The sequence below is a fragment of the Rhinatrema bivittatum genome, chromosome 4 (genome assembly GCF_901001135.1).
Source record: "Rhinatrema bivittatum chromosome 4, aRhiBiv1.1, whole genome shotgun sequence".
NCBI lineage: Eukaryota > Metazoa > Chordata > Amphibia > Gymnophiona > Rhinatrematidae > Rhinatrema > Rhinatrema bivittatum.
The window spans coordinates 261,061,526-261,073,560 of record NC_042618.1 but is presented as its reverse complement, the minus strand read 5'-3'; the positions used below and the strand labels follow the sequence as shown (position 1 = coordinate 261,073,560).

Here is a 12,035-nt window from a genome sequence, read left to right as displayed (position 1 = left end):
TGGTTTTGTTAATAGTGGCTTTGAAATTCAGGCGATTATCAATTAAGACTCCTAGGTCTCTCACTTGTGTGATTGTTGGCGTGGCTTGTTGTGCAGAGGTGATGGTGCTGTTTTCTGAGGCGATGAGCAGGAGTTCAGTTTTGCCGGAATTTAATACCAGGTTCAGGCTGGTGAGGAGGAGTTTAATTTTTTGAAGGCATTTATCCCAGTAAGCCAGAGTTTTTGCGAAGGAATCCTTAATGGGTATCAGGACCTGGATATCGTCCGCGTAAAGGAAGTGTTTGAGGTTGAGGTCGGTGAGAAGTTGGCATAACGGTATAAGGTAAATGTTAAATAAAGTAGGAGACAGGGAGGACCCCTGTGGGACTCCTACTGACGACGGGTGTTGAGAGGATTCTTTGTTCTGTATCTTGACCTTGTATCCTCTATTGCTGAGAAATGATATGAACCAAGATTTTATTTATTTATTTATTTAACACTTTTCTATACCGACCTTCATGGTGGAGACCATATCAGGTCGGTTCACATCGAATAGGGGAACTGAACCAAGAACAGTAACCAAAAACAAAAGGTTGAACATGAAAAAGCAAAGTTACATTTAACAGGGAAATTAAACTTGGAGGCATAGACTGCTGGAAGGAAGGAAAGGCTAGAGATAGCGGAGAAATTATTAGAATAAACAGAGCAGTCAGGAGGCTCTTATTCTGGGCTTAGGGGTAAAATGGAAATCCATTGCTCCTAAAGGAAGTTCTGTCGACTATTGTGTGTCATGGGTATCTGAGAAGGCTTGGCGGAAAAGCCAGGTCTTAAGTTTTTTCTTGAATGTTGGTAGGCAGGGCTCCATTCTGAGGTCAGCTGGGATGTCGTTCCAGATAGTTGGGCTTGCTGTTGAAAAGGATCGGTCTTTAGTTGAGATGAGGCGTGTGGCTTTTGTAGGTGGGGTCTGTAGGGTTCCTTTATATATTTCTCTAGTCGGTCTGTTGGTGAGGTGGAGATTGAGGGGGAATTCGAGGTCCAGATGCAAGTGATTGTAGATGACTTTGTGGATTAAAGTGAGTGATTTGTGGAGGATTCTGTACTTCACTGGGAGCCAGTGTAGGTTACGTAGGATGGGAGATATGTGTTCTCCCCGGTTGGTGTTAGTCAAGATTCTTGCGGCAGCGTTCTGTATCAACTGTAGCGGCTTGGTGGTAGAGCTGGGGAGTCCCAAGAGGAGTGCACTGCAGTAGTCGATTTTAGCAAATATCAAGGCTTGCAGAACTGTTCTGAAGTCGTGGAAAAAAAGTAGGGGTTTGAGTCTTTTTAGGACTTGAAGCCTGTAGAAACAATCTTTGGTTGTGGTGTTGATCATTTTCTTGAGGTTTAAGCGGTTGTCTAGTAACACCCCGAGATCTCGTACGTGGGTATGCATGAGCTGGGAGTTAAGGATGGTCTGTGGGAGTGGGTTGTCTTGGTTAGGGGAGATGAGGAGGAGTTCGGTCTTGGATGCGTTAAGGACCAAGTTGAGGCTGTTAAGAAGGGTGGTGATCCGATTTAGGCAGTTGTTCCAGAGTGAGAGTGATTTTGCGATGGATTCTGTTATCGGAATCAAAATCTGCACGTCATCTGCATACAGAAAATGAATAAGGTTAAGGTCTGTTAGAAGCTGACAGAGTGGGAGGAGGTATATATTAAAGAGAGTGGGTGATAACGATGATCCTTGGGGTACTCCGAGTGAGGACCTTGTTGAAGGAGATTCTTTATTATTTATTTTAACTTTGTAACTTCTGTTACTAAGGAAAGACGTGAACCAACTGAGGGCTGAACCTGATATACCTATTTCTGCTAGGAGAGTCAGAAGGATGGTGTGGTTGACGGTGTCGAAGGCTGCCGAGATGTCCAATAGAACTAGGAGGAAGGAATGGCCCTTGTCTAATCCCAGAATGATATGGTCTGTTAAGGAAATGAGGAGTGTTTCTGTATTGCGAGATTTGCGGAATCCGTATTGGGAGGGGAATAGGATGTTGTGATCCTCTAGATATTCTGATAGCTGAGTGTTAACCAGTTTCTCTGTAAGTTTGGCTAAGAACGGTAGATTTGAGATGGGGCGGAAGTTAGCAAGTTCTTTGGGGTCTAAGTTATGCTTCTTGAGGAGGGGTTTAAGGGAAGCGGATTTTAAGCTATCTGGGTATCTCCCTTGAGCTAATGAGCAGTTTATAATATTAGCTAGAGGTCCTGCAATCATGTTTGGAATCAGTAGCAGGAGTTTGGATGGTATATTGTCTGCTGGATGGCTAGAGCTGTGCCTGAGATACCTATGGAGGCTAACTGGTTAATGAGTAATGAATGATTAACTGTGTCAAAGGCTGAAGAAAGGTCCAGTAGGATCAGTAAGAAGGCTTGACCTTTATCGAGGCCCAGGATGAGGTGATCTGTTAAGGAAATGAGGAGGGACTCTGTGCTTAGTATTTTGCGGAAACCGTATTGTGATGGGAAAAGGAGGTTGTTTTCTTCAATGTAGTTTGAGAGTCGGGTGTTCACCAATTTCTCCATAATCTTGGCTATGAAGGGGAGGTTGGCGATCGGACGGTAGTTGTTTGGGTCATTAGGATCTAGATTAGGTTTCTTGAGTAGTGGTTTGAGAGAGGCCAATTTTAGGTCATCTGGGAAAGATCCTTGCATTAATGAGCAATTTATGATGTCTGACAGGGATTTGGAGATGGAGTCAGGAATTGATAGAAGCAATTTCGAGGGGATGTGGTCCGAAGGGTGAGAAGATGGTTTCATTTTCCGTAGTATACCTTGGATCTCAATGGAAGAAGTGAGTTCCAGTTCTTCTAAGCGGGAATTTTTGAAGGCGGTCTGATGTGGTGTTGAAGTAGAAGCGGTGTTCGGGGGCAGTTGAGTTAGAAGTTTGCTGATTTTGTTGTTGAAAAATAGCGCTAGTTCTTCCGCTTTAGATTTGGCTTGGTTTAGAGCGATTTCTGATGGGTTTATTTGAGTGAGGTTAGAGATGTAGCTAAAGAGGGCTTTAGCGTCGAAGATTAGGTGGTGGATCTTGGATGCGTAGTAGTTCCTCTTGGATCTTAATGTATTTGATTTGTATTGGTGAAGAGTTAATTTATAGGTAGATAGAGTGATGGTGCATGGGTTTTTGTGCCATTTAGCCTCATTTTGTCTTAGCAGTAGTTTAAGCTTTCTTAGTTCTAGGGTAAACCATGGTTGCCTTTTGGAGGAGTTGGGGTGAGGTTTTTTTGTTGTTAGAGGGCATAGCTTGTTTGCTATCGATTCCGTGATGGTGTTCCAAGATCGAAGCGCTGAGTTCGGATTGGTGAAGTCTACTTGGGTGAGATGTGATGATAAGTGATTGCTAAGATCTTCTGTGGTGCATGTTTTCCTGTAAGTGAAGCAATGTGAGGGTATGTGAGATGGACTGGTATCTACATGTGACACTCAATGCAAAAGACTGGAAAGCCCCCCTCTTGCTGCTGGACTACTGCCTTCATCTTAATTTTTTTGAGTTCCTAGTTAAGTTTAGGATACTAAAGGAGTTGAAATTAGAGTACTTTAAATTTACAGGTGAATTTATTAATTAATCAACTAGTGTCCTACTACGGGATGATTAACTTTCAATAAGGGCTGGTAGAATAGTATGGTTTAGATAAGAGCCTGTTTGATTTGGAATGAAAACGTTTTTCTTGCCAAAACATCAAGGGTTGAGTTGGTAAGAAAGACAGACACTAGAATTAACTATCTCTGGCTTGCTTAAAACAGACACACAAAAACTCTAAGAATATATCCCACTTTTTCACCTTTCTCCAAACTTTTATAACTCCAAAGTTTTCCCAAAGCTATATTTACCAATCCTCTTTAACCACCATTAAATTGATCTTCACTCAAATAATTGAAGGGTTTGAGATTCGCGCCTAACAATGTGCGCTTCCGGTCCTCTTCTACTGCAAAGGGTGCGGGGCCTCTGGAAGCTGGGGCTGTGGAATTCAATCCCTGGAACGCTTACGGTGATTTCTGGACTCCTCTCCCAGGGGATGCTGGGAGCAGTACGCAGATGAGCCTTCCGGTCCTCTTAAAAGCATGTAGTCTTTTTCACCTGCTATTTGTGTGAGCGGAGGAGGGGGGGGAAATAATAACATGCATACATTTGAATGTATACATGTTGTTTTCCTCCTCATCCTAAACAGGCCCACAATATGCGACCAGTCTCATAAAAAATCATGCAAAATTATTGCAGGAATGTATTCAAATCCCCTAGAAGTTGATCATCTCTCTCCCAGAGTGGTGAAGCCCAGGCTAAAGCAGAATCGCTCAACAGGGATAAGATGTAAATAATCTTGATGTGATCCAATGGGAAGAGAAGTACTTGCAGTTCAAATTGCATCCGGCATTGATTCAGGAAGCCTTTACATTTATTGGGATCCCAAGCGTATCTCAGAGGTGGAGGTAGATGAATCATGAAAGTTGTAGGCCATACCAGAGGTGCCTGAGCAAGTGGAGCAGGAGCTGGACAGATAGCCATAACCTTGAGATAATTGGCCATCTTATTTAGTTTGTTTTGCTGCTGTTATAGCTGGTGAGTTAACCCGTCAATGGCGGAGGCCTGGGATGAGTATGCCAAGCTCATGGCCTCAGCAAACTGTGATGAGTGGCATGGGAGTGAGCCTCTATACTGTGGCATAGTTGACGCAGCCTTGTACGTGAACTTACAAGACCTCCACCGACAGCTTGTGAACATACCCTGTAGCGGGAAAGACTGGAGCTTCACCTATACCAGCCCATTCCCCTGTAGGTTGAGCCCTTGGGTTCTGGCGGCTAGCAGGACGTAGGCAGGTCTCTAGGGCGGTGAAGATAGCCGGAGTCAGAACTGGTAGCAGGCTGGAGGTACTGGGATAAGCCAAGGTTCATGGTAGGCAGCAAGCAAGCGTAGTCTGGGGCAAAGCAAGAGGTCAGGTCCAGGTGGCAGGAAAATGTAGTCAGGTCCAAGCAAGAGGTCAGTAACCGAAGTAAGGCCAAGGATAGACAAAGACACATGTGGGACACTGGACAAGACAGGCTGGGCAAGACAATGCTGGATGAGACAGACTGGGCAAAGCAAAGCTAGATGTAGGAATGATCAGGAACACAGAAGCAAACAGGAACACAGGACAGTCAGGAATGCAGGAGTAACACGTACTGCTACTAGGCAGGACACCCATTTTTGAGGGAGTGACAGGGAGTGCAGGCTGCGCTTAAGTATCAAAATCCTGCTGATGTCATCACTGGGCGCTGTGGGGCTTTTCTTGCCACTGGCACTTTAAGAGGGTGGAAGGAAATGAGAATCAAAAAGTTACCAATAAGGGCCCTCAACTCAGCGGTCGGAGTAACAGATAAGTATGAGAAATAAGTGTGAAAGCTTGCTGGGCAGACTGGATGGGCCTATTGGCATTCTTCTGCCGTCATTTCTATGTATAAGTATTCCTGTGTGGCACGTGCACGCACTTCTGGGACCCAAGAGAAGCGGCACGATGATGGTGGCGTGCAGGTGGCATCGGCATCACACCAGAGGCTGGGGCCTGCAGGATCACAGCAGCATTCTTGTCTGTTCAGTGGATGTCACCAGCGCTGGGGTAAGTTCCAGAGGGTGACCTGTCACGAGCCTACCCTGCAGCTGACCAAATGGAACACTGTACAATTAGCCAGCGGACTATATAGTGCATTGTAACACTAGCTGGCAAGGCTCATCAAGGGAGTGCCATGGCAACTTCAGTTGCATATCTCAGGACCACTTTTTTTGAAGACATTTGCAAAGTTGCTACTTGGCCATCTGTGCACACCTTCATGTCCCCCTACTGTCTAGACAGCATGTCCCAAGGAGACTGTAACTTTGGGACAAGGTTGTCGTTAAGTAAGTGATTCCACATTGCGACCTTCATCTTGGAATCCCACATACATAATGGCTAAATCATGTTTGCCTAGCAATAGAGAAAGCAAGTTTCTTACCTGTAAATGGGGCTCTCTGTAATCAGAAGGATGAATTAGCCATTCTTAATACCTATCTGCATCCCTGGAGAGTCTTCTACCTCTCTAAAGCTTAAACTCTAGATGACACCAAGGGGCTCACTGGCTGTTTTGCAAACACAGAAACTCCTGCTCATCATCAGGCGCTGTCTGATGACGTCACCATGCATAATGACTAATCCATTCTGCTGTCTATGGAGAACCCCATTTACCAATAAAGAAACTTGATGTACAAGTGCCATGAAACCTGGACATTCTTTATCTACATTTGAAGAAAGCAATTTTCAGCCATGCAATTTTACCCAGGCAAATTGCTAAGTGTACATGGCTTTAACATTATATTAACCATGTGCAAAAGAACGTAAAAAGTTCAGTTAGTGCACATCTGAAACTCATGCATGATAATGCTATTTCCCAAGGCTTCAGCTATGTCATTGGCTCAGTCATTTGCGTCTTCTATCGTTCAGAACCTAGGTCTGTGTCCTAAAATGAAGACTGTGAAAGAATTGTTAGGCAGAATGAAAATGGCTCTCAAAAAAGTTTCCACTTTGTTTGCTTCTCTGCATTTGTGAGACTGATGTAGATTCTGAATGATCTGAGAGGTGATTACTCGATGATTACTGCCATGTTCAAGTTTGAAATGTTTGTCAAGTCAGCCATTTTTCTGTAATGTAATTCTGTATCCAGCTCATGTTGTGCTCTTTTCTGTGCAAATGTCATGTAAATATTTTGTGTTTGCTTGTACAACCTACATGGTTCCTCTTTCAGAGCTGAACAGGTGGGAGGTGATAGCGGGTCTTATTGGGCCGTGCATTAGTCCTCAACAGTTTATACAAAAACTTAACTACACCTCCCTTATTGAAATGTAGTTGGGTTTTTTTTCATTAGATGGTGAGTTAATGCAAATCTCATAGATTAATGTGATTTGTTTTAACCCATTAATGAACTGCTTTGCATATATTTGCATGTGATTTGGTTCATTAATATTTTTATCATGGTAATGCTGTGGCAACATTAATGAGGACTAGCACATAAGTGTATTTTGGCTAACATATTACCCTTAATGTACTTTGGTAGGTTGGTCCTTATTGTGTTATGCAGAGCAGAATCTACCTTATAAATGGGCTCTGACCGACGGCCCGCAAATGCGCAGTAGAGAGCAGCTCTACCGCGCATGTGCGGGCGAGCACGTCGGTCAGAGCCGTGCGAGCCCGAAAAAAAAAATGGCGGTGGGGCCGCAGGAGTGGCGGCGGCCGCGAAGCAGGAGTGGGAGGAGCAGTAGCGGCGGCAGCAGCAGCGACGAAAAAATGGCGGTGGGGCTGCAGGAGCGGCGGTGAAAAGCAGGAGCGGCGGCGGCCGCGAAGCAGGAGTGGGAGGAGCAGTAGCGGCGGCAGCAGCAGCGACGAAAAAATGGCGGTGGGGCCGCAGGAGCGGCGGTGAAAAGCAGGAGCGGCGGCGGCCGCAAAGCAGGAGTGGGAGGAGCAGGAGCGGCGGCAGCCGCGATGACAAGCAGGAGCGGGAGGAGAACCAGCGGCGCCGTGCGCGCGGGAGTGACAGCCCCCCCCCCCCCCCCCGAGATCTGCCGGTTGTGGATGATCTTAAAGGGGAGGGGATTGAGAGAGGGGGAGGTGAGAGGAGAGGGAAGGTGGAGAGGGGGAGGGAGGTGAGAGAGAGGGGGAGGGAGGTGAGAGAGGGGGGAGGTTGATAGAGAGAGAGGGGGAGGGAGGTTGAGAGAGGGAGAGGTGAAGGGAGGGAGGGAAGGGAGGAGGGGTGAGGGGGAGGGGGTTGAGAGGGAGGGGGAGGGGGTTGAGCGAGGGAGGGAGGGAAGGGAGAGGAGGAGAGGAGAGGGGAAGGTGAGAGAGAGGGAGGTGAGAGAGAGGGGGAGGGGGGAGAGAGTGAAGGAGAGGTGGAGAATGAGGGGGAGGGAGTGGGAAGGAAACGGACCGAGCCCGTTGTTACGGGCTTAACGGCTAGTTTAATATGAATGGTAGCATTAATTGAGAGCAAAGTAGCAGTTTGAGAGCTACCTAGTAGTCTTAAGTAGCCTTAATGCAGCAGTCAATGTAATCAAATACTTGTTCTAACAAACACGTTTTGCTAAAAAGAAAATCATTGTGACTTATTTAATTAATTTATTTAAAATTTCTTATTTACTACTTTCCAAACTCTACAAAGAGCTGTCCGAAGTGGTGTACAATCAACACATGCATAAATAACATCAAACATAACTACAATGCAGAGCTCTTTTGCCTATGTATGCCGTCATTGAAAAGACATTTCGGATCTTATTTCAGGGGGTGCATGAATCGAAAGGCGTGTCTGATGAATATTTGAAACTGGAGTTGCTGATACAGAAAGTGGTTTCCCCCTACCTCGGCACATACGGGCTGTACTCCAACGAGGGACCCTTTACACACTCCGCCTGTGTTTTGGGTAAGGCTAATAGGAGTATTTTTTTTTTTAATGTTATATAATCTAGCTTGGCCCAGATAATATCTTTTTGGTTTTTAAGCTCTATTTTGAAGCATACAAGGTTTGTACTCAGGATTATGGTCATTATATAGTGGGGCTGATTTGTACCGGCCCATATAAATTAAGCAGCAAACACAAACATAAGTTATACCAGGGAAAATACGCATGTTCTGTCCCTTTGAAAATTATTTATTTATTTTATTTATTTAAAGTCTCTTCTATACCGATGTCCGTTCGCACATCGCATCGGTTCACAAAAAACAAGAACTATTGGGCGGAGCCCTTACATATAACAGCGGAATACAATTAAGTTTTTTGGGCGGAGCCCTTACATGTAACCAGGTGAATACATTAAACAATATAATGTTAATAAGTCAATAAATATTTACAACAAGAACTATAAACATAACTCTAAACTCTAAAACAAAGTAGCAATGTACAAAGTACAAAAATCAGCGGGCAAAGGCATTCTTAGTCATAAATCGATAAGGCATTCTTCGTCATGGATCGATGTGTAAAATTAAAGAGGGGGTTTATGTAGTGGGGGTGACATGGAGTAGGCTTGCTGGAAGAGCCAGGTTTTCAGTTTTTTTTTAAATTTGGGTGTGTAGGTCTCCAGGCGTATATCATGCGGCAGGGAGTTCCATATGGTGGGGCCGGCGAGAGAAAAAGCTCTGTTTATAGTGGAGGAGAGTTTGAAAGATTTGATGGATTGGGCACGTAGGGTTCCTTGGAGTGCTGGGCGGGTGGGTCTATTGGAGGTGCGGGGGAGGAGGGGGGGGGGTTGATCCAGTTGAGGTTGGTGTTTAACAGACTTTTGTGGATGATTGAGAGTGCTTTATAGAGAATTCGTGAGTGTATTGGGAGCCAATGTAGTTCGATAAGTGTGGGTGTGATATGGTCTCTTTTTTTTAGAGTTTGACAGTATCCGAGCGGCGGGTCCTGGAGCGATTTCATGCCCTCAGGCCGTCGGCTGCCAGTAACCAAAATTATATCACTCAAACTATCTGCACAGAATTACACATGTTAAATTGAGTGCAGAATTTTTTTCAGGAAATTTTATGCATACATTTTTTAAAATCCAAATATATGCACATAAGTGTGTAACCCCCCTTTCAGGGCATATAAAATTAGAGAGGGGTCTGATACCTGAGAGCTAAGCACCATTCTATCTGTGAATTCAGAAAGAATAAAAATGGTCAGGCAGATGATATAGTGGACCTAGGCCAGAGGCAAGGGCTATATTTCTCAATCTGATAGGGAAAGCACCACAACATAGTACTTTCCTCTCTGTGACCCCCTCTGACTGCACCTGTAATTCTTCCATGGACTGAGCAAGATCTCTCAAACCCATGCCGTGGAATAAAAGAGGGTCTTAAATGAAAAGGTATTTTCAACAAAACAAAACTTTTATTTTGTGGGGTTTCCAGTAGTCAGAGATTAACAAGATCAAAATTCACTGATAAAATCTGGATTCACATACTGGGGTAGCAGCAACAGCAACAATAAATAAACATCCTCCAAATCTTCTCTTGAATAGCGTAGTACAAAAACTACTCTCATTCTTCCTCATTTCAGATGAGATTTAGTACCCACAGCTAATCACAGAATTCTTTTCTGTCATTGTCACATCAGTACAGTTTACTCGCTTTATAAAAGGTTTCCACAACCACTGAACACACTGAACACTATCTGTGAGCCCATAAGTGATTCACTGAATTGGCGTGGCTGGACTGAATAGGCAAGCTGCCCTCCTTGGAACTGTGAAGCTCCCTGATCAACTCTCAGGAACCACAGCAGTAGCTTACATCAATCCCCTAGGAAACGTCCCCTAGTGCAGTGGTTCCCATCACTAAAGTGACCCCCTGGCATAAGGTTCACTTCGTTTTGGCACACCATTCACTTCCCCATCATCACTTTCTCTTCTCTTCCCTCTCCCCCCATCCCATTTGCATCATCACCTTCATTCACCCCCAGCCCTTGGCATCATCATCATTCCCTTCCCTCTTCCCCCAGCATCATAATCACACCTCTCCCCTGGCATAATTTTCCTCCCTTCCCTCTCCCTCACCCCCTGGCAATCATGATTTGAGATGTGGTTCATTTATCACGAATTTGAAATTGCCTAATTCGTCGTGGGTCGGGGGCCCCGAACTTCGGGAAAAATCCGTTTTTCGGGTTTGTACGGGGAGAGGGGTTCATTTTTTTTTTTTTTAATTTAAAAACCATCGCAAGCATTACAATTAAATATAATACAACCCCTCCCCCCATCCTGATCCCTCCCCAAGACTTACTAACATCCCTGGTGGTCCAACAGGGTCCCGCGAGCGATTTGTCCCTCCATGCCCGGCGTACCTGCCTCGCTCAAAATGGCGCCGATAGCCTCTGAATTACTATGTCACAGGGGCTACCAGCACCATTGGTCAGCCCCTGTCACATGGCCATCGGCACCATCTTGTGCTCCTACCATGTGACAGGGGCTGACCAATGGCGCCGGTAGCCCCTGTGACATAGTATGGGCAAAGGCTATCGGCGCCATTTTGATTACTGGCAGCCGACGACGAGATCGCTCCCGGACCCCCAGGGACTTTTGGCAAGTCTTGGGGGTCAGGAGGCCCCCCCAAGCTGGCCAAAAGTCCCTGGGGGTCCAGTGGGAGTCCCAGAGCGATCTCCTGCCCTCGGGCTGTTGGCTGCCAGTAACCAAAATGGCGCCAATAGCCTTTGCCTATACTATGTCACAGGGGCTATCGGTGCCATTGGTTGGTTGCACCTACCATGTGACAGGGGCTGACCAATGGCACCGGTAGCCCCTGTGACATAGTATGGGCAAAGGCTATCAGCACCATTTTGGTTACTGGCAGCCGACGGCCTGAGGGCATGAGATCGCTCCGGGACCCCCACTGGACCCCCAGGGACTTTTGGCCAGCTTGGGGGGGCCTCCTGGACCTCCCCCAAGACTCACCACCACCACCACCACCACCTTCCCTCTCCCTTCACTCCCCCCCCCCCCCCACCCCCATCATCATCACCTTCCCGCTCCCCCCTGGCATCATCTCCTTCCCTCTGCTTTCGTCTCTCTCCTTCACCCTTTGGCATCATCATCATCATCATTATCATCACCTTTTCTCTCCCTATACCCAGGCATCATCACCACCACCTCTTCCCCACCCCATCACATCAACAGCACCTTCCTGCTCCCCCTGGCATCATCTCTTTCTCCTCTTCCTCCATCCCTCTTCCTCATCCCCTGGCATCATTAACTCTCCTCTGCCTGCACTCCTTGGCATCATCAGCTTCTGAATCCCTCCACCCCCTCCCTCACCCCTGACATCATCAATTTCCCTCTCTCTCTCCATCCCCTGGTATCATCACTTTCTCTTCCTTCTCTCTCCACTTCCCATGCCATCATCTTCTCTTCCCTTTTCCTTCACCTCCTGGCATCACTTGCCCTCTCCTTCACTTCCTGGCATCATCATCATCATCTCTCTCCCTCGCCTCCTGGCATTATCACCTTCCCTTTCTCTTCATCTCTTCATCCTGGCATTACCATCATCATCCCCCCCCCCCTTATC

The 12,035-nt window shown here is 46.2% G+C and overlaps 1 protein-coding gene across 14 annotated transcripts in view; it reads left to right on the top strand.

Annotated features, from left to right (window-relative positions):
* Positions 1 to 12,035, top strand: part of PRR5 (proline rich 5) — a 557,355-nt gene that overhangs the window by 529,027 nt on the left and 16,293 nt on the right. For all 14 annotated transcript variants that reach the window (XM_029600072.1, XM_029600069.1, XM_029600065.1 and 11 more), the window contains one exon: positions 8,286 to 8,424. In XM_029600072.1, coding sequence (XP_029455932.1) covers positions 8,286 to 8,424 — 139 coding nt within the window. The remainder of the gene's footprint in view (positions 1 to 8,285; positions 8,425 to 12,035) is intronic.